General features: G+C 49.8%; 3 protein-coding genes across 10 annotated transcripts; 2 read left to right on the top strand and 1 right to left on the bottom strand.

The window, feature by feature from the left end:
- Window positions 1-173: 173 nt before the first annotated feature.
- Window positions 174-6,371, top strand: p3h3 (prolyl 3-hydroxylase 3). The gene is made up of 16 exons (XM_086155936.1): window positions 174-592; window positions 1,017-1,201; window positions 1,280-1,438; window positions 2,175-2,367; window positions 2,448-2,579; window positions 3,249-3,391; window positions 3,463-3,552; window positions 3,626-3,678; window positions 3,758-3,840; window positions 3,917-4,044; window positions 4,125-4,220; window positions 4,293-4,443; window positions 4,850-4,967; window positions 5,375-5,450; window positions 5,537-5,677; window positions 5,868-6,371. The coding sequence occupies exons 1-16, from the start codon at window positions 289-291 to the stop codon at window positions 6,048-6,050; spliced, it is 2,235 nt and encodes a 744-aa protein (XP_086012062.1). The 5' UTR covers window positions 174-288; the 3' UTR covers window positions 6,051-6,371.
- Window positions 6,372-8,307: 1,936 nt separating this feature from the next.
- On the top strand, window positions 8,308-16,290 carry gnb3a (guanine nucleotide binding protein (G protein), beta polypeptide 3a). 6 transcript variants are annotated; one of them, XM_086155477.1, is made up of 10 exons: window positions 8,308-8,501; window positions 10,031-10,164; window positions 10,836-10,919; window positions 11,025-11,170; window positions 11,501-11,564; window positions 12,238-12,400; window positions 12,793-12,859; window positions 12,941-13,142; window positions 13,233-13,449; window positions 15,546-16,290. In XM_086155477.1, exons 3-10 carry the CDS (start codon window positions 10,863-10,865, stop codon window positions 15,650-15,652), a joined length of 1,023 nt encoding a protein of 340 aa, XP_086011603.1. In that variant the 5' UTR covers window positions 8,308-8,501; window positions 10,031-10,164; window positions 10,836-10,862; the 3' UTR covers window positions 15,653-16,290. The 6 variants fall into 6 exon arrangements, with proteins under 6 accessions (XP_086011603.1, XP_086011600.1, XP_086011601.1 ...); XM_086155474.1 differs by having other exon boundaries at window positions 10,798-10,919; window positions 15,546-16,289; XM_086155475.1 differs by having other exon boundaries at window positions 10,059-10,164; window positions 10,798-10,919; window positions 15,546-16,289.
- A 318-nt stretch (window positions 16,291-16,608) lies between these two features.
- Window positions 16,609-20,947, bottom strand: cdca3 (cell division cycle associated 3). Of its 3 annotated transcripts, none has more exons than XM_086155938.1 (6): window positions 20,776-20,947; window positions 20,064-20,205; window positions 19,243-19,357; window positions 18,003-18,833; window positions 17,844-17,908; window positions 16,609-17,075 (listed from the first exon to the last, which is right to left on the bottom strand). In XM_086155938.1, the coding sequence occupies exons 2-6, from the start codon at window positions 20,184-20,186 to the stop codon at window positions 16,983-16,985; spliced, it is 1,227 nt and encodes a 408-aa protein (XP_086012064.1). In that variant the 5' UTR covers window positions 20,187-20,205; window positions 20,776-20,947; the 3' UTR covers window positions 16,609-16,982. The 3 variants fall into 3 exon arrangements, with proteins under 3 accessions (XP_086012064.1, XP_086012063.1, XP_086012065.1); XM_086155937.1 differs by having other exon boundaries at window positions 17,844-17,926; XM_086155939.1 differs by lacking the exons at window positions 20,064-20,205; window positions 20,776-20,947 and adding an exon at window positions 19,454-19,703 and having other exon boundaries at window positions 17,844-17,926.
- Between the last annotated feature and the right edge of the window lie 265 nt (window positions 20,948-21,212).

The following is a 21,212-nucleotide window of genomic DNA, read 5'->3' on the forward strand; positions in this document are numbered from 1 at the left end:
ACTCACTAAGCAACAGTTGTCAGGATAAATGGAGGCGTCTCTATTCGGACACTTACGGTAGTCCGCCGCGCTCCTTGCGGCTCGTCCTCTCTCGGCGGCGGGCGACTTGCGCAGAAGATCCGGAGGAAGTCAGTCCAAACGGCACAAACCCAGATGTTCCCTGCATTGTGAGGAAGAAGGTGTCGGGTCCGGGACGCCTGTTGGGATGCAAACGGCGGCTGTTTGACTCCTCCGTCTGGCGGCCGTTCCCCTGGTCGCTCCTCTTCTCCAGGCTCCTCCAGAGGGACCATGGCGCTCTCCTCCGTCCGCCTCGCTGCATACGTGGCGCTGCAAGTCGCTGCCCTGGCTCTGACATGGGCAAAGCCGGGCGGCGGCGGCGGCGGCGGCGGCGGCCCGGGTGCCGTCCAGTCGCTGCTGCAGCCGTACGACCTGCTGTACTACCGCGGGGTGCGGGCGTACTTCGGCGAGGACTGGGCGAAGGCTGCGGAGCTGCTGGAGCGCTCCCTGGTCACCAGGAACTCCCTACTCCGGGTCCGCAGACGGTGCCATGAGGACTGCGAGGCGGCGGGACGGGAGGCGGCCGCCAACCTGGGTAACTGACCGAGCCCCGTGCGTGTGCGTGTCCACAGACACCGGCCTGGGGGGGGTTCTGTCGCGTCTTGATCCGAGGGAGGATTTCTTGCAGATGTTGAGATGTTCTGCATGTTTCTGTCGGTGTGAGAGTTCGTTGACCAAGTTAGGGCAGTTTCTTGGACATGCATCAGGCCCTTTCTCAGAAGTTCAGAGTTCTTGTCAGGAGGGGACAACTGTAGGTTGCCATAGCGATGAGGACTAGGCTAATATCCAGTAGAGTACTACACTCTCATAACAGTTGTTTGCTTCCATGCTGAAAGTCTTTAGATTGAGTTAGAAGAAGCAGAATGACTGGAGCCTGTGAATGAATGAATGACCGATTGGATGTTGAGTCCACCAGTAAGCCCAACTGACCTTTTGCTCCGTCCTGTTGGCGCTGCCAGACACTGAAGGGGCGTCTCTGTGGGACCTCTGGGTCCTGGACTGGGTGCAGAAGAAGGCCGAGTGTCTGCGGTTCTGCATGGGGAAGTCGGTCACGGCGGCAGCACAGCTCCCCGTCTCCACGGACATTGAGTACGAGTTCAGCTCCAGGAACCCCTACAACTTCCTGCAGGTCACCTACTACAAGGTGAGCGGTGGGGAACCTATCTCAGATGTCTACTGGTTTATAACTGTGTAACAAGGTGACATCCTCCTCTTTTATCAGCTGGAGAAGCTGCAGAAGGCGGCGGCTGCAGCTCAGACCTACTTTGTGGCCAATCCCAGTCATCTGGAGATGAGGAACAACATTGAGAAGTACCGAAGGATGACCGGGGTGAAGGATGAAGACTTCCAGGACCGAGAGCTGGAGAATGAGAAACACTGGGTGAGAGCAGCTGCGAGGGTTAATCCTTAAACGTAAAATACAGGACTTAGTGTTGGCTGAAAGAACCCACCTTCCTCTTCCTGTTGTTTGTTAGCACGTTAAAGTGCTGGTGGTCCGTCAAGAGGTGGGATTCATGTCGCAACCCTGCTTTAGCCTTCTGGCCCGAAGCAGAAGGCAGTGAGCTATGGTTGGTCCACATGGTGGCGCAGCTTCATCCACCAGGAGTCTGCTCATCTGACTGGTCACTACAGCTACCGACTTGTGACCAGAACCCCCATGTGTCCCAGAGCCTCGTTGTTTCTCCAGTGAGGTCCTCCTATGGTGTTTCCTCGATGGCAGATGCTTGAGTTGTGCTGCGATCATATGATGAGGACAAAATTTGGGCTGTGACTCCACAATCTGCTGCCTGTGGGCCGGCGGGGGTCCACAAGGTCTGTTCTCACAGGTGAGAGGCAGCTTGGGCTCGAATGTGACGGGCATTATGAGGAGACACCGTCAGACCACCAGCTTGGAGATGGACACGATGAAGAGACAATAAGAGTGTGGAACCCCTTTGGTGTCAGCTAAGGAACAACCAGATTTTAGACTCTAACCTCGATCCGACCACAGAACTTCCATCAGGAACATCACACCTCTGTCTGGCCAGCCTACATCTCTGTGGTTCCTCAGTTCCAACTCTGTGGACTCACGTTTCTCCCACGAGGATCCACTGTCTAACATGAGGTATGTCTTCCAGGTGCTGTACGATTCCGCCCTGCAGCTGGAGGCCCAGTCTGACTGGGTGCAGGCGGCGGCCCGGTGGAGGGAGTGCGTGAATGAGACGCTGCGTCAGACGAAGGAATGCAGGGTCCAGTGCGTGGTCTCCTCACAGCGGCTGCCCGAGGACCGAGGCGTGGACGGCGTTGACGGCGTGTTCGAGAAGGCGGCTGGTAGGAGGGACCGGGCTCTGACGTTTGCTCTGATCACAACAGAGAAGAACACCAATCCTTTCTTTTGCTTGGACCCGCAGCGCTGTCCCTGTCGCTGCTGTCCTGCCAGCAGGGCTGCGTGACGCAGGTCGCCACTCGGGCCGGGAGGATCTCCGCTCAGGAGGACCTCATCCCCACACAGCTGGAGCACATGCACATCGCGCAGTTCAAAGGTCAGTCGCCCTGTCGGCACACTCGCTGTTAGAAACACCTGTGGAGGTCCAGAGGCCTGCAGGTCAACCGGTCTCTGTGTGAGTTCTCCTGACTGGGTTGTCTCTAGGTTCTTCCTCCCACAGTTGAAACAACGCTAGCAGGTTCATTGAAGACGTTGCATGTGAATCAGGCTGGATGTCTGTGATTGACAGCTGACCTGTCCGGGTTAAACCCCGCCTCTTGCCCATGTGACTGGAGGGCAGATGAGTGAACTTGATTAATATCGATGCAGAGAACCTTAGTTCTCTTCCTTTCTAGTCCAGAGAACCAGAAGCCGCAGGCGTCAAAACACACCATTCTTCAACATGTTTGCACTCGCTGCATGGGCTGGGGCAAAAGGACAGGGCGTCGGGTCTCCACACGTTATTTCCGTCCAAATTTCGACGCTGGAGATCAGCCTATCCCGCGATAGGCAGAGTGTATCGGGATTGCCGAGGGGAGGTTCTGCTGAGACCAAAACAAGTGAAAGTGAAAAAAATGTGTTGTGATCTATATGCTGGTCGAAGGGGTTTTCCTCACAGGACAGGCTTCGGTGGTAAAAAGGAAGTGGCAGTTGAAGGGCAGCATTGAACGTTGTTCTGCCGAGGGGAACTTGCTTTATTTGACAAGAACTTCTGTTTTCCCTGCAGCCGGGGACGTGAGAGGAGCCATCCGTACGCTCCGCTCGCTCCTGCTCTTCTACCCCTCGGACCAGGACTCCCAGGACAATCTGCAGCTCTACGTGGAGACACTAGGGGGAGACGCAGAGTCACAGGACATCAAGCCTGATGAGGTCGGTCCCGGTGGGAGAAGGGACAGCAGTTTCCCGCTTTCTGGCATAACTGAGGAGCTGTTGTCCTGCAGGAGATCGTACGCTACGTGAGCCGCTCCTTGCAGGAGAAGAAACTTCTGTATATTGGGATGGAGATGTTGGACCACAGTTTCGTCGACCCGGTGAGACCTTCAAACGCACACGCTTCACCGTCACTGCAAAAACGAAGATGTTTAAGACTGAATTCCTGCGCAGGACCTTTGGACGCCGGAGGAGGTCGTACCAGAGTCCCTCCTGGAGACGTGGAGGTAGGGCGCGAGAGGCGGAGTCCCCTCCGGAGGACTGGGTCCAGCGGAGGTAACGCGAGTGTCTTTTGTGTTGGCGCAGAGCTGAGAAAGAGAAGATGAACGAGAGGATGAAGGAAGGAGAGCAGAGGAAGGAGGAGGTGGATGACAGCGGCTTCTTTGCAGGTGAGGTGGATAATCCTACTCCGTTTGCGGTTCGAAGGAGCTCAGTGTTGACGCCTCGTCTCCGACTAACCCGCAGGCGGCCCCGTCCGTCAGGTGGGGGTGACCATCACCATGGAGGACGAGCTACTCAACGGGACCAACCGTGTCGTTTTCGACGGCTTCATGACGGAGAAGGAGTGCGACAGGATTGTGGCGTTGGCCGCAGTAAGTATACCCGACATCGGCGGAAGGATTAGACCCTGATTCAGCCACGCACGTCCCGACGCATCTCCGGGTTCCACCAGTTAGCGGCGTCTGTCGGAGATGGTTACCGAGGGCGACGGTCTCCACACACGCCTCACGAGACGTTCGAAGGCCTCACCCTCCTCAGGGCCGCCAGGGTGAGTGGTGGTGTTCTCTGTGTACCAAAGACAAATCCCCCGGAGTTCCTGAAGTCTGTGTTCCCTCCCTAGCTGGTCCAGGACGGACTGGTGAACATCACGGACGCCAAGCTGCTCCATGAGCTGGGGGAGAGAGTCCGGATCCTGCTTCACTCCTACTTCAGGAGCCCGTCGGGCCTCTTCGTGGCTTTCACACACCTGGTGTGTCGCACCGCCGTCACAGGTAAAGGTGGCCAGTGTGCGATCAGAACTTCCTTGGAGGCCTGAAACGTGCTACAGCTGTCATGATCGGGAACCAACTCATGAATCAACCTGGTGCTTCCGCAGTGGCTGGAGGAGCTGCTTCCCGCTGCAACCTCATCGGTTGCTGGCTGATTTTGGGGGTTTTGAAAGAGCGTGCCACCAAAAATAAAGGCTGCAGGCTGGGAACATGTTTTTACAGAGCCTTTTCTCCTTTTAAGGACTAGTTCACTGTAAAGTGTCTTTTGGATCAACCGGTCTCTCTGAAGGAGCAGATCTTATCTGTCCATCAAGGCTGACTTTTGGTTTCAAACACAAGAATCAATAACTCCAAATACCGGTGCTCAGTGGCTCCAGGCAGGTCTAACGTTAGCTTCTTGTCTCCTCAGGAGACCAGGGGGGTCGACTGGACCTGTCCCACCCCGTCCACGTGGACAACTGTCTGCTGGAGCCGGACACAAGGCAGTGCTGGAAGGAGCCACCGGCCTTCATTCACAGAGACCTCAGGTTTGCTTCCTGGTCCTCGCTTCTGTCTAATGGTCCTTCCAGCTCGGGGTCAAAATTTACATGAAACTCCCATGCCTGGGGGTTGAAGACTATGACCTCCAGACTTCTCGTGTGGTATCCATCAGTAAGAGGATATGTCACCATTCCAGTGCTCTATTCGTGAATGGGCGGACGGCTGATTGACTGACAGCTGACCTGTCCCAGTAAAACCCTGCCTCCCACCCAAGCATCAGCTGGGATTGGCTCCGACTCTGATCTGACGAGCATTTAAAAGAGATGCTGACCCTAAGAGTTTCACAATATCCATCTTTTTCTTTCCTCCGGCTCAAACAGACTCTAGTCAGATGTCAAAATCTTTCAATTTCAATTTAGTTTTCACTGTGTGCGAAATTGCGTTGTGTCCGCAGCGCCATCCTCTACCTGAATGACGACTTTGATGGCGGCGAGCTCTTCTTCACCAACAGAGACGCCAAGACGGTCACGGTGAGTGCCTCCGATGTCACTTCCTGTCTCCTCGCGCGTATCCACCACAACCGGACCGACCCGGTGACTTCCCGGCTCCCTTTCAGGCTCAAGTCAAACCCAGCTGCGGTCGTCTGGTGGCCTTCTCGTCGGGTCCGGTGAACCCCCACGGGGTGCGGGCGGTGACGAGGGGCCGGAGGTGCGCGCTGGCCCTCTGGTTCACCAAGGACAAGATGTACCGAGACATGGTGAGTTGGTAGTACCAAAAGCTTCAGTGCCCTAAAATGGATGACAACCGGCAGCGTAAATATGTTGATCTTTCTAAAGAGTTCAGAGGTGTTAGCCTTCCAAACCTGCACATTTGTCATTTTAAAAACCAACCTACGATCTTGAGCGAAGGGGGATCGTTTCAACAGCGTTTGTTTGTCGGTGCTGCAGGAGCGGGAGGAGGTGGAGTCCATGTGGACCGCTGATGGACAGATGGCGGGGAAAAAGGATAAGGACGAAGAGGGCGGCGGCGGCGGCAAAGGTGGCCGGAACGCCAGGAACGCCAGGAACCAGGCACCTAAGGAGAAGAGCAGGGGGAGGAGCAGGGTGACAGGGGGCAGAGAGGAGCTCTGACGGATTGAACCACTGACACCAGAACCGGCACCATCCAAACACTAAACCAGCTTTTTATTAATAGTTCATGAAACTTTATTGTCCACAATGTGGAAAATGTGTCTTGAGCTTCCTATAAAAAAAAAAAATATGCGATGGTTTACAGGCAATAGTACAGTGCAGTATTAGGAGCGGATACAAAATATAAATATTTATATTTTTGAGTTTGGAGAACAATCATGATTTTACAGGAATTAAGTCATCTGGAGAATAAAGGTGTTTTTTTTTTATTGTAAAGTTATAATGACAAAATGTACATGAGAATAAAGATGTTAAACTGAAGCAATCAAATCCTTTTTTACTCACACACACACACACTTTACAAATACATACACACAAGCAATTCAAAAAAGAGATTAAAAAGCACAAACACACACACATACTACGAGACAAACACATGTTTTATTACACTGTATGCTAGTGTGTAAATGCAGCATTAAACCTGCAAGCGTGTAGGGTGGTTCATGCGATCTAAGAGAATAAAGATGCAAAATAAAAAAAAGGGATTAACATCTGAACATGAGGAACAGCGTGTGGAACGCGTGTTTCCACAGATCGGAGGGAACGGTGCAGCAGAGCGCAAAAGGAGGCGGCCCTCGGTCCGCTCTCCGTTCTTCTGTGGAGCGGAGGAGGCCCTGGAGAGGAACCGCATGGAGGCAGTGTGTGTGTGTGTGTGTGTGTGTGTGTGTGTGGTGGGGGGGTAGAAATAGAGAGATTACCGTTAATCCCTCATAAATGAGTGCATTTGTTTATGAAGCTTAAAAAATCTCCCATTTAGAATATGGAATGGTAATCCAGCCGGAGATCATTTAATCATTCATGTCCAGCCGAGTCAAACTCCATTTCTGTCTTATCCTCACCATTACAACCAGTACCGCCCCCGCCATCCCCTCGTCTCGTGCATTAGGTTCTGTTTGTGGCCCATATTAACACTCTCACTCCCCCGTGTGATAATCTGCCGTGGAAGTGGGTCGCAGGTCTAATGGAGCCTCCGGAGGGGGTTTAAAGATTTCCTGACGGGAGAACATGGCCAAGCCTCAACGTTAATGTTTCTGTAAGTAGGGCTCCTTAATGCCTCCTCGGCTCCCCTGCTGTCGATGACGCCGGGACGGGAAGGAGGCGTGAGGTGACGGCAGAAGTCGAACGTGGCTATGTAAGAGCGGAGATGAAACCGCAGCGTCCCATCACCACGGACCATCACGATAAGCTATGAAGGTGAAGTTAGCGAGCCGGAGGTCGGAGGTCAAACTGGTCTCTGACGAATCCTGAAAAACATCCCGACCTCCGGAACGCTCAGCTATCCAGGGATGGAAAGGTCAAAGGTCAAGGCATAGACATCAGGCTCAGACAATCTTCATCTTCAAGACTTTTTTTTTTCAAAACAAACTCCCCAAACAAGTACTCCTAATAAAAAGCATCACCGGCACCAGCTACAGCATTAAGATCGGATCCACTCCTTCTGCCTGCCAGTAGAGGGAACTAAAGAGTCCGTGTCTGCGCGCAAGGAAGTCACGGTAGCCGTCACATGGAATGTAGGGGCCAGATAAGCAGAGAGAAGACGTCCAAAATATTTTCCAAAATATCCCGAGATAGGATAGTTTTAAACATCTGCCTTGAGGAAATTAAAGTTGTAATTTACGAAGGCCGCGCTCAGCTGTTAAAGAGGCATGACGGGAATCATAACCAATCAACGATTGATTAATTGTCGACGAGTTAATCGTGACCTCAGCACTGATCTCTGGAGGTCAGTCATGGCCGCCTCCTCCTCAGGTGAGAGGAGGCCTATCGCACCTGGGGTTCGGAACCAGGAGGCCGGAGAGCGCGATCCCTCCACCACCTCCTCCTCTCCCATCTCAGGCCAGAAGACCTTCTAATATTAGCTCCTGGCCAGGTTGACAAAACACGGCGCCTCCTGCCAGTGGGAGACCTTGGCACCATAAAAAGCCATGTTCCCGCTCCTCTGTTTACCCCCCTCCTCCCCCCTTTGAGTCCAATCCACCTCGGCTCAGGTCTTGTGACCTCTTTACCACCGCCTGCGCCTTGTTTGGTCTCCCTCGTCTCCTCTGCCTTTTTGTCCGTCCCACCCCCAACCGCGACCCCCCCACCGCAGCCGCCGTCGCCAACCCGCTCCTCCTCCCCACCTCACCCGCACCTCTGTCTGTCCATCCCAGGGTTTATCCCCTTCATCGCTGATCTCCCTTCATCCCTCCAATCCTCATCTGTTCCTCAGAGGAGGGAGCGCGGCAGGCAAGGCTGGGAGCACCGACAGTGCCGGGACGAGGCTCAACCGTTCCGAGGGGGGGACCTGCCCGAGGAGACCGACGAACCCACGGACCACGGAGCATCAGCTACCCGAGGCCGCCCGGCGCAGACTGAGTGTGTGCCGCTCAGTGGAAGAACCGAAGCTAGAAGGTCAGAATATTTAACACCAGCCAGCACTTCATTTTTCCGGTTCGGAGAGGGTCTGTTCTGCTGATGCGGGACGTCATTTCGTGTTTAGATGTGAAACGTTTGGGGTCACACACAGGGGTGATTCGTTTCGTCTGATTTTAACAAGGCCGGACATCATCGAGCAGATGGACAGATGTTAAAGGGACAATCTGTTTAAAAAAAAAAAAACAGAGCGTCTGTTTTCCCCCAACCTGCCTGCCGCGGGTCTTATCCCTCCCTGTTATTTCGGGTCCGAGACGCTGGTCGTGGGGAGGATTCAAATGCAGAGGCGTCACTCTGACAGGGCTGATCGCAGCGTCTCAGGTGTGTCCAAAAACACCACCAAGTGGATGTTTGAGGGGCAGGGGGTTCGGTCCAGAGAAAGTAGTTCCTGACTGAGGGGAAATACTTTTGAAGCCTTCGGTGGTACATGGAAGAGATGCTGAGCATCTGAAAGGGGAAAACTCAGATCCAAACCACTAATGACCAGCGGACTTCAGGCCAAAACCACTCCTTTGGGCTGTGGGGGGACTGTCCCTTTAAATGGCGTGTGGACTTCCACCGCACTTTGTGTCAAACATGGGATTACCGCCATGAACCTGTCGTCTCTCAGAGAATTCGACTTTCACGTCAATATTTTAATCATCTCCGGTGACACGGCGATGCGTTGAGTGTTACAAATGCACAGAACTCGAAGCCACGCTAAATCTCCGTAGTTGGACTGACAGGTCCCTCGGTGTCGCGTAACGTCACGTGATTCGGTTCAGCTCTTACGGGCCGCGGACGTCAGAAGTTCACGCCGAAGTCAGGCTCAAGTTCACAGCGTGTCCGAGTAACAGACATCACGCTTTCCTAACTGTTCCACCTCAATCGCCCCCCCCCATCCCACTACCCCCCACCGCCACCGCCCGCCATTCCTCCATCTCTTATCCAGATGCAAAGAGCAGTCAGTAATCGGATGAGAGCAGATTTGATTCAAAAGGCTTCCCTTAAAATCTCAGCCAGTAGGATTTAAAACTCACTCTACTGCCTCGCCTCTTACACCAACACCCCCACCTCCACCCGCACAACCAGCCCCACCCCTCGTCGCCGGCGTTAATGCATTTCGCTATCCCGCGGAACCCCTGGCAGTCATTTAATCACATGGAACAATGTGAGTGACAGGGCGGCGGGAACAGGATGACAAAAGGGTAATAGCTCGTCTAAAGCGCATTCATTACGACACTCATTAGCAAAGCAGTTTCCCATCTGGAGTGAAGGCCTACAACCCAGCCCCCCTGTCATCGATCGCAGGTTTCAAGGCTCCTTCGCCCCAACAGCGGCTGGAGTCCAGGCATCTGAAGCATCAGGCTGCAAATCAATTGTGACTTGAGATGTAGCCGGCTGCAAAAAAAAAAAAAAAAGACAAAACCAAAACAACAAACTGTTAAAAGCAAACCTCCCGTCTTTTTTGCAGCGGCTTTTCCTGTTTGACTCCAAGCCTCTCCTTTTACATTTCAATCAAATTGCAGGCAAATCCTCCGTCATGTGTTTCGACAGGCTGACAAATTCAAATAGCTAAGGATCGAGAGCGAGAGGGGCAGATAGAGAGAGGGAGTGTTTGCTGCAGGGACTGACAGGACACGACCACCTGTCACCTGTCCAGGTAAGAATCTTGGGGCTCCCGAGGGTGAAGGTGGCTGTTTTGGGGGGGGCTGGTGGGCTTTCAGGCTCTAGTGAGCTGATTGCAAACTTCCCTCCCGGAGAGATCGTGACTCTGCCTTTCCACTCGGTCCTGGATTACATTTCTCACACTCCGTGAGTTCGTCCATTAGGGGATTGGCAGCTCATTTAATCACGACATTATCAAATTCAATAGCCATCAACACCGGGGCTGGTGTGGGACCACTCTCCTCCCCCCCCCCATCACTGTTGTGGATGTTTGGAGGAGGATGAGGCTGACGGAGTGATGACATCCTGACAGGACCGTCTGGTTTGTGTGTACATTCAGGGCGAGGAGATCAGAAGAACAAACACTTTTACAGTTCATCTTAATGCCTGAATATTCATGTTTTCTAAACGCGTGAGTGTGATTACGTACACGGCTGCATGTGGAGGCGTGTCCTGCGCGTTCCCGTGCCTCCGCGAAAGTTTGCAAAGTAGACTAAAAGGTGTGTTTGACTTGCAAAACAGAGCCGGCTGGTGTCTGACGCTGCAGCAGGTGCAGCCGGTTGCTGTGAATTCAGGATTTACTCTGATCCAAACTCCACTTTCCCCCCTCTCTCGCTCTCTCCCTCAGGATTTACCAGCTTGTCCGTCTTCTCTTCCCGTCTCCAGCAGTGACTGCGCCTGACAACCATCGCCATGGGTGAAATGGAGCAACTGAGAAAGGAGGCCGACAGCCTCAAAGACCAGATCACAGTCAGTGTCATCCTGCAAAACGGCAAAACTTTACTTCTAGACCAATCAGCATCCCGAGCATCAAGTGTGTGTGTGTGTGTGTGTGTGTGTGTGTGCTTCCACCAGACAGCCCGTAAGGCGATGCAGGACACCAGCCTGCAGGAGGCAGCGGCCGGGATCACCGTGGTGGGCCGAGTCCAGATGAAGACCAGGAAAACACTGAGGGGACACCTGGCCAAGATCTACGCCATGCACTGGTCCACCGACTCCAAGTAAACACACACCTGACGTCAAATCGCACCCAACACCCGTCTGATCCCTGTGACGATCACCTGATTGGTTAATAACGGGGCAAACACAGTGACGTTCCGGTTAAATAATGTGCTCTCAGCACATTTAAAGCTAACTGGAATGGGCTTTGTCACCCTTTCGTATTTTCATAATTACTTTGCATCATATTCAGACAGAAATAATTATAAATAAGTAAATCTGCGAAAACCAAGCAGTGTCGATACACCGACTGATCTATGCATCTGGGCCAAATCAAATGGCTGTGCAAGCGCCATGATGGTAATCAACCCTATGCTCCCTGTCCTGTCCAGGCTGTGCGTCAGCGCTTCTCAGGACGGCAAGCTCATCGTGTGGGACAGCATCACCACCAACAAGGTAAGAGAAAAGACAGACCCGGCAGAGGTTCTGGGCCACCGATCGATCAGTTCAGGACATCATTAGCAACACTGACGTACTATTTACCTCCCCGAAGCCAGTGTGTCTCCAGCTGCTACATGCTTTGGAGCTAGTCTAACTTTGTGTGTGTGTGTGTGTGTGTGTGTGTGTGTGTGTGTGTGTGTGTGTGTGTGTGTGTGTGTGTGTGTGTGTGTGTGCGAGCTGCGGAGCAGGTTTTAATTGGTTCCTTCCGGCAGCAGAGTCAGGTGGTTAACACTCTAAATTGAGGCGAACAACTGTAACAAACAAGGACATTGCTAATCTTTCACTGCACAGTGGAAACAGCAATTTTCAAATATAACTACTTGTACACTGTGATGTATGACAGCATATTAAAACTTTTGCTGATCATTTGTCACTTGCAGACGTCTTTTTGAGAAATGCTACTTCAGGGAATATCTTTTATATCTATTTGTTTTACTCATCTGAAATGGCTCAGAGACATTAAATATACAGAAACAACTCAAGTCTCAGGTTAAAACTACGGTGTGGGATTGGTTGGATTTTCCGAAATGTGTATTGTGACGTCACTCCATGAGACGAAGTTGAGGCAGAAAGAAGCTTGTGGGATTGAAAAAGTCCAACTAACCTCTATAACCTCTCCGTGTCTCAGGTGAATGCCATCCCTCTCAAGTCGTCCTGGGTGATGACTTGTGCCTATGCGCCTTCAGGAAACCTGGTGGCCTGTGGAGGTCTGGACAACATGTGCTCCATCTACAACCTCAAGGGCAAAGACGGCAATGTGAAAGTCATGCGCGAGCTGGCGGCGCACACAGGTGCCACAAAACACGACTGGGACAATACAGGCTCTATTTTTTTGATCTGAAGCTCAATGTCCTGCCAAAAAGGGCCAGTTGGATGTACTGCTGATATCATAAACCATCACTTCACCGTGTCTGTCAGGGTCAAAGGTTGGGTCACTGATGTGTTTGGTCAAAACAAATACTGGCCAATCAGATGGTCAGCTTTAAAAGACACCTTTGGCCTTGCAAGAAAGTGGTCAGGTTGCCATGGTAACATGATAGCAACATAAAACACTGTGACACATCCAAACCTTGCTTTAGGTCCAAAGAAGACCCTCGGTCTCTTGCTGTAAGCGCTGCCTGAACCAGCGGACTGGTTCCTGTTATTGCTGAGCTTATTGGAATTTGTGTGTGTGTGTGTCCAGGTTACCTGTCCTGCTGCCGTTTCCTTAGCGACAGTGAGATCATCACCAGCTCTGGGGACTGCACCTGGTGAGAGCACCAAGATATGATTTGAAATAACTACACAGACAAATCCCGTCTTCTCACGCCGACCTCTGTCCTGTGTCCTAGCGTACTATGGGACATTGAAACGGGGACCCAGAAAACAGTCTTCGCTGGGCACCAGGGCGACTGCATGTCACTGGCCGTTTCCCCAGACTTCAAGTTTTTCATCTCAGGGGCGTGTGACTTCACCGCCAAGCTGTGGGACATCAGGGAGGGAACGTGCAGACAGACGTTCGGCGGCCACGAGAGCGACATCAATGCAATCGGGGTGAGGAGGAAGAGGAGTCCGAACCATTGCTCATACTAGATCTTATTCTTTCATCACATCATCCCTTTTCTTCATCTTTCTACCCTCCAGTTCTTCCCCAATGGTAACGCCGTGATAACAGGTTCAGATGACGCCACCTGTAAAATGTACGACCTGAGAGCCGACCAGGAGCTCATCACCTACCAGGACTCCAGCATCATGTGCGGGGTGACGTCCCTGGCACCCTCCCTGTCTGGGCGCCTCATTCTGGCGGGCTACGACGACTTCAATGTCAACATCTGGGACTCGCTGAAGGCCGAACGAGTGGGTGAGTCTGGAAGCAAGAAACAGCAATCCACTTCAGAGAGCTAAGAACTTCAGGCGGCTCCAAAAGCAAGACCTTGGGTCGTCCTGATCACATTTTGGTCGATGGGATTAGACGTCAAGGTCATGACATATTTGGGGCTTTGACCTGCTCAACAAATCAACAACTACAACCTTTTTAAACTATCAAACATCGGAAATTAAAGTTCTCAAAATTTCATGGGCAAGGTTATGGATGTCTCGCTAACAAATGTTTAGACATTACCTTCATTTCTTTTGCCCATAAACTCTTCAGTTCGCGACTTAAAGGCAGACCACTCTGCCAGACTCAGGACTGATTTAATTCCAGAGACATCCGCTGGGCTCTAGAATATGTCGGTACCATTACTGTCAAGAACTCACTAAAGCCGGGGTGAAAGACTGTTCTGTTTGAAAAAAAGAACAGAAAAGAGATTTCCTTGAAATCACAACAGCATCTATTCTGCAGCCTCTTCAGTATACATAGGCATGGACCCCGATCAATACATTTAACAAAATACTGTAATCTCAGGGGGTTTTATATTTTGTCACAAAGTACATCACATTGTGAAGTTGTCACTTCAGACAAGAAGTTGCCCTCTGCACTAAAAATAAGATTTAAAGCTAAATTCTGAGGACGTGATGATCTGGAGAGCCCAAAACTCTAACTAGAACTTATAAACGAGTAACGAAAACACATGACAAACACTCCCAGTGATGGCCAAAGCAGAGGCATGGTGATAGGAGACAGCCCACGAAGCATTAAGATAACACTAAACTTTATTTAAGATAAAGGAAAATTTAGTGACATCAATTAAATTCACAAAGACTTTTAAAAAAGGCAAAGATAAACAGACCCAAAAACCAAGTGTTGTGTGGACACATACACATTATAACTACACAAGAAGAAGCTACAGCACGTTAATGATGTTCACTGACACGCAAGAGTTGGAGTAATCTGACATAAACTCTAATTCAGTGGAAAAGTTACATCAAGAAGTTTAAATGTCACATGTTGCCATCTTTACCACTTACCTGCCTCCATCTCCATCTGTCATAGTGGCTAGCTACTTCCTTCCCAAACATTGTTAGCAGAAAGGCTAGTTGCGAAGATAGCGAGCCTCTTTGCTAGCTGCTAAGATACCTCTCCTCTTTTCTAGCTGCTAAGATACCTAGCCGTGACGTCGACTAGCAGAAATGTTTGGGCAAAATAAAACCTCTCGATACTCCAGCTCGGTGAATTTAGCATTAGACGAATGTAGTTCATTCGCTCCGTAGAAAAAAAGGATATATCAATTCATAGAAATAATAGACTTTTTGTTTAAAGGCAGGGGAGGGACGTACCGCGGATGATCCCGCCAAAGTGACACATGCTAGGCGGCACCTCGGCTAGAGCGTATCCACATCCACTGTGTTTATACAGAGCCAGAACCTACTTTGTCCGTGACCGAGCAGCGAAAGACGGAAGAAATATGAAATCCATTGACGTAATAGTCTTGTCTTTGCTGTGGAAAAAAAAGAAATCCTGGATTGACGTCAAACGAGAATTCTGTCAAGCTTGACCTGCTCGCTCAGCCTGCGCTACCGAGCTAGCTCGGGCTTAGCCTTGAGGTGATTGACAGATGTACCGACCAATCACAGAGGGGGGAGGTCTTTAAACACAAGCTGACAATATTGTGTTTTATTTCCGGGTATGTTTATTCCCTTGCGTATAAAAACAATTTCTGTCTGCATTTCTTCTGGTAAAGTTACTAAACAAGATTTATTATTATATATTATATATTATATATTATATAAACAAGATATATTATTATTTATTATTGCTATTTAACACACATAAATATATATACATATATATACATACACACAGATATATGTATGAATGATGTCCACACTTTCAGATGATCTGAAAGCAACTAGTTCAATCACTTCATTGTCATGCAATCATAACATGTTCAGGTTTGTCTGCAGATGAGAGACTTCCAGCATCACATGTGAATGTGTCCCTTCATCTCACGTGGCTGCATTATTTAATTGGATGTATATACTCCATCTCATCCGTTATTTCATTGTTTTTTCCAGGGGTTCTAGCAGGCCATGACAACAGGGTGAGCTGCATCGGGGTGTCCTCAGATGGGATGGCCTGCTGCACGGGGTCCTGGGACAGTTTCCTCAAGATCTGGAACTGAGGAGATTCAGCGGCGGGGGCGGCGGCTCACGGCGAGAGTGAAGATGTTTTAAGGAAAATCTTGAATTTTGAGGGGAGTTATGAGCGTCAATAAGGTGGGGGGGGGGGTAATTTAATTGTGCCAAGTCCTATCTAAAGTGGGAGGGGGTCATAATATGAAGAATTTTTCCTGTCGCTCTGCATGCTCACCTTTCTTCTCATTTATGAAAAAGGGGAGCGGGGTCATGATATATTACAGCGCAAAATCAATCACGTCTAATCGTCGATCACACACCAGTTGCCAAATGGATAACGTAGCACACTGGATGAGTCCCGACCCGCTGGTTTCAGTTCCGCCTGATAGGATTAGTATCTATTTCTGAACCCTTTTAGTTTCCCTTAGACCCTATAGGTGCTTCTGTCGACCCTCACCCACCCCTTCCTATTTTCTAATTTGAATTAAAATGTCAAGGTTTAGTTTGTAGGCCGTTACATGTTTGTTTATTTTGTATGTGACGGACAGGAGATATTTGCATCTGGATGTAACGAGCCAACAGACATACACTCGCGCCGACCTGGAAGTGTTTTGGGTCAGCTGTTGAAGTGACAGATGGGAATAAGAGTAAAAATTCATGGTTCACTGAGCACTTGGAAATAAAAGAAAAAAAAAAAAATGACCTATATGTCTCCGGATAGGCATGTTTGTGTGGGAGCGTTAAAACGGATGAGTAGAGCTATTGTGTATGTTTGAGCAATACATTAATCTGTAAGACACGGCTTAGCTGTCATCTGCTTGGTGGAAACAAACACACACCTTTTTTTAAAGAAAAGACACCCCTTCAGCTGGATCCTGCTGTCCCTTAAACAGCAAAAAAACGAGGTCCTGCAGGAGGCCTCGGGCCTTCATCACATTTTCATGTGAACTGCTCAGAAAGGGCGTAAGGTTAAAAAAGGTCACTCGCTTTTATTAAACCCCACTTTATTAGATATAAATTCATATAAAGTTACATTCTGCTGTTCTATTAATAACAGGAAACACACGGGAGTCTGTTAATCCCTGATAACTGGTGAATGATTGTCCTCAAACACAGGGATTAACAGATAAATCCGGTGAGAACGTTGCAACAACTGGATAAAGTTGAGAAAGAGGAACAATGGAACCAGAATAGAACATTGAAACATTTCAGATCTTTGAAAGCACACAAATAATTTTATTCATATTTACAAAAAAAAAAAAAAAAGAGGGCAAAGTGGAAACGGAAAGCAGAACAAACATAAAAGAAGGCAGTTTAAGAAAGCTGTACACGTAAAAAGCCCTTTCCTGAGGGGCGAGACGCAGCGAGTGCTGCTCATCACCGGTTTTCTTTGTCCAGGGTGACGGAAAGAACCCGGCGCTCCAGCTGGCCCTGCCTCTGCCAGTCCGGGGTGGACACCTTGGGATTCACCTGAAACCAGGAGGAAGTTGCATGGTTAGACCTGCATGGAGATGATAATTCTGGCTCCCTGACACTCCACGTGTCGGCCGACTCTAAGGACGCCGGTTAGATTGGCAATTCCGGTTGAACCTTGACTTACGAGGGCAACGACCTATGAGTTTTCCGAGATTCGAGCTGTCTCTCAGTGGATTTTTTAACTTTAAGATACGAGACTAGATCTGATCAATAAGCGAGGGGGTTGAGCGCTTGACACAGACGTGGCCTTTAGAAGCAGTCGGACGGCTCACCTGCCACAAGGTAGCCCAGAGACAAATCCGGGAAAAGCACAAGCAAGGTGTGTTGGTGATGGGAAGCATCATCAGAATGCAGGAGACATTTGGTGCAGCAGACGACAGAAACGTCAGACAAGGCATTCAAAGCAGGTTTGGTGGTTTAAAAAGAGGAACGGCAATCACTCTGTCACTAAAGTTTAGCCATAAAATGCAGAAAAGCGCATGTTATATTTAGCACCACATTGTAACTTTAAGTGTGTAGCCAGTAAGCTGAGGATAGAGCACAAAATGAAAAACTCCCCAAACATCCAACAGCTTTCTTTTATACATGGTTTCTTATTTAACATCACCTAACAAAAGGGCATTTCAATTCATTTTAATGGGGAGATTTAATTTGACATATGAGCAAATTGAGTTTGGAGGTCAGTCAAGGGATGGATTATACTCGTAAGTCAAAGTATAAGCGGATACCAAATTAAATTAGTGCTAGGGTCGGGTTCTGTACCTGAGGGCGGTCCATGGGGGAGTTGGACTGTCTGAGGATCTGCAGAGGAGAACGACCTCCGGAACCTGGAGATGGAGAAAACACTGTGGAACACGGCTGACTGTAGAGTGCGTTTAAAAAAAAAAAAAAAAAAAAAGAGGGTGGACGTTGTGCAGGTACCTTTCTGTTTTGCTTTTCCAGGCTGCCCCTTGTTCTCGTCGCTCAAGGTCTTGACGGCGACTCTGACGGCGAGTGGTGAGGATCCTCCCCTCCCGCTGTTTCCGTTCACGGCTCTGGTTCTCAGCCCAGCCGTGCCAAACCCTCTCGCTAACCACTGGGGTTTGAACACCACCTGGCTGGGGCTCCTCGAGTCCAAGCTGAGGCAGCGGACGCGGCCAGGCTGCTGCGCGGGCTCCGGGCTGGGGGTCACGGCGGGCTCCGGTGGAGCAGAGGAGGACTCTTGAAGCTCGTCGGCTTCCTCCGGGGAGGTCTCTGCTTTCTCCGGCTCGGCAGGAGATGCTTGGGCGCTGGCGTCGTCGGCGCTCGGGGTGTTGTCCTCACTGACAGTTGTGGTGTGGGAGCTCTCCACGTCCTCCTCACACACCCCCTGGGTGGACACGCACTCTGGGTGAACCATGGCGACGACCTGGGAGGTCATTCCCTCGTGGCAGGTTATCAGGCTCAGGCTCAATCTTTTGTGGACAGGAGACTCCTTGGCTTCCTCCGCCTCCTCCAAGCTCAAGTCCTCCTCGTTCTCCACTTGCGGCTCCCCGAGAAGCACAAAGGGGCTGGAGGCGCCACCAGTGTAGAACTGATCCTGGACGGGGGTGGCGTGCTCGGCCGGAGAGTCAAAGGCGCCAGAAAGCTGAGGCGGGAGAAGAGGCTCGGTGGAATCCAGCTCCTGGACTGCAACGTCCTTGTGCCCGTCCCTCTGGGTCCTCGGGGGGATTTTGCCCTCAGATTCGCCCTGGAACAAAATCCCCAGCCGGCGAGCAAAAGTCCCAACCGTCGCTACAGAAACGACAGAAGTTACATACGTCGGCGGCAGTTAGCCGGCACCACCTCTCTACCCACAGATCATCACACTGATAAGGAAACAGTAAATAGGACATAAAGTGGGGCTTAAGATAAACACAGATCTAACCCTCTATCACTCTTCGAGGTTCAGAAAATCAAGCGTCAGATGTCAGAACAGTGTTTAATGTTTTCCTTATCAAAATTCAGGATTAACTCAGCAGACAACAAACTATTTGGTAAAGGCTCGTGACAACTCATAAATGCATCTCTTGGTGCTCGCTGGAAGTTTTCCTTTTACTTTGGTAGGCCAAGCCTTTATCCTTTAGATAAAGACCAGCAGCGCATGAAATTTGGCAGATTTCGTAATAAATTCAGGACCAAGCACTTTGCTGACGGTGTTTACCTCTCATGACGTCTCTGGCGGGGGTGCGGGTGATGCCAACGGTGGGAGAGCGAGGATCCGTGGCAGCCAGCGGACACTTGGTTTTCACCTCAGCTCTGTTGGAGAACCCCAACACCTGGAGACCACATTTAACCTCAGTTAGCAGTTGAGACATCCCATTGGTGGGAACCCTAGAATCCACATACCGTATTTTCCACACTATAAGGCACACCTTCAATGAATGGCTGTTTTAAAACTGTTCCACAACCCAGTGTTCGGGATTGTCCTCCAACTGTGGCCATCTCGCTTTGTTTACTCGGAAACTCTGTTTAGTCTTCTTTACTTGGTGCACGTCATCTTGTTGCTTCCTCCACTACTGTACCATTGATTCATTGATGATGAATTCTCTCGCTGCTGCTCTATTCCCATGTTCTGCTGCGTGACTTGAGTTTGAACTCTACGTCAGGTGAGTTCAAGGTGTCATTTTGAGGTTTTTACACACACACACACACACAGACACAGACACAGACACAGACACAGACACAGACACACACACAGACACACACACACACACACACACACACACACACACACACACACACACACACACACACACACACACACACACACACACACACACACACACACACACACGGTGTGGGACTGGAATTCCCCTTTACTGTTTTTACCGCTGCTACTTCGGCGATGCCCCCTGACAACGGTAGCCGTAATTAACCAATATTGCTCTATATATAAGGCACATCGATTTATAAGGTGCACTGTCGGTTTTTGAGAAAATTTAAGGCTTTTAGGTGCGCCTTATAGTGTGGAAAATACGGTACCTGGATAGGCGTGCGAGTGATGCCGACGGACGGCGAGCGTGGATCAATCAGATCGCCGTTTTTGACTGCTTGCTCAGGTTTGACGGTCACGCATGTCGCCTGCTTGCTTTCACTGGACCCCATGGTACTTCCTGAAGGTAATCTAGGCATGTTGAAGAGAATATAAACATATTAAGCAGAGTAAAGACTGTCCAATCTCACAAATCGGGAGGAAGAAACAGCACAGTTCATGTCCAATTTATGCAGCTACAAAGCTCATAAAAATATTTAATACAGACATATATAAATAAGAAAATACTAAAAACATAGAAGGATTTCTAAAGGTGGCCAATCCAATGGGTCACTAAACTAAAGGGACATTTTGTTCAACACGCTGCGCCTAATGAGAAATGTCAATTCTAATATGCACGAATTAAAGTATTAATATTGTTAAACCTGTCGCTACTCGTGGAAAATGGCTTGACACAACTGACCCGGTAGACACACAATGCGTAAAGAATGCTCGATTCTAGTGATTTGAATTATATTATCTAAACTAGCAAAGGGAGCTAATAATTTTGCTTGCAGCTAAAACAAAATGCTAATTTAACCGAAATAGCAGTTATCAGGTTCTCATACGGGACTAATTTAGCAACAACGACTGTGTTCATTTACTATCTTACAGTCCGGAATTCAGGAGAGACATTTTTCAGATATTTTTTGCAGAATTTACCTGAAATAATGACGAGAGGTGAACTGCAACCGAAGGCCCTCGCACTTTCACTGGAGATAAACAGACGTGTGCAGGGCTTTTAAGACATTTAAATGGCGCGGTTGAGTGTACGCGACGTTTAAATGCACCAATCAGCTCACTCGTTTCTACCCTCTTCCGCTTCCTTCGTTGTGGGGATTGGTTAAGGGGGCGGTAGTGGGCGTGGCTGGTCGCTGGCATGTGAGAAAAAAACACCGTTAGCGTGGCCCTGCTGACACGTGACCGGAAGTAGGAGGCCAGTTGGAGGAGGCCAACTGTTTCAAGGTTTATTTTGAAGTACATTTGTCTATTTTTTAGCTTTAAATGAAAACCAAAAGTTGATGGCCTCAACATTTTTATGACTAAATAATAATAAGAAAAAATAACGTCTGTTTCCATTTTTAAAAATCAGAAAGGAA

The sequence above is a fragment of the Fistularia commersonii genome, chromosome 11, assembly GCF_037954325.1.
Source record: "Fistularia commersonii isolate RoL2024-O1a breed Wild chromosome 11, RoL_Fcom_v1.0, whole genome shotgun sequence".
Lineage (NCBI taxonomy): Eukaryota > Metazoa > Chordata > Actinopteri > Syngnathiformes > Fistulariidae > Fistularia > Fistularia commersonii.

Coding starts and splice junctions, on each gene's coding strand:
- p3h3 (XM_086155936.1), top strand. CDS start 289: ATGGCGCTCTCCTCCGTCCGCCTCGCTGCATACGTGGCGCTGCAAGTC. Junction 1,439..2,174: donor TGGAGAATGAGAAACACTGG/GTGAGAGCAGCT, acceptor TATGTCTTCCAG/GTGCTGTACGATTCCGCCCT. Junction 2,368..2,447: donor CGTGTTCGAGAAGGCGGCTG/GTAGGAGGGACC, acceptor TTGGACCCGCAG/CGCTGTCCCTGTCGCTGCTG.
- gnb3a (XM_086155477.1), top strand. CDS start 10,863: ATGGGTGAAATGGAGCAACTGAGAAAGGAGGCCGACAGCCTCAAAGAC. Junction 10,920..11,024: donor GCCTCAAAGACCAGATCACA/GTCAGTGTCATC, acceptor TGCTTCCACCAG/ACAGCCCGTAAGGCGATGCA. Junction 13,450..15,545: donor GCTGAAGGCCGAACGAGTGG/GTGAGTCTGGAA, acceptor TGTTTTTTCCAG/GGGTTCTAGCAGGCCATGAC.
- cdca3 (XM_086155937.1), bottom strand. CDS start 20,186: ATGGGGTCCAGTGAAAGCAAGCAGGCGACATGCGTGACCGTCAAACCT. Junction 19,358..20,063: donor TCACTCGCACGCCTATCCAG/GTACCGTATTTT, acceptor TGTGGTCTCCAG/GTGTTGGGGTTCTCCAACAG. Junction 18,834..19,242: donor CGCCAGAGACGTCATGAGAG/GTAAACACCGTC, acceptor TCGTTTCTGTAG/CGACGGTTGGGACTTTTGCT.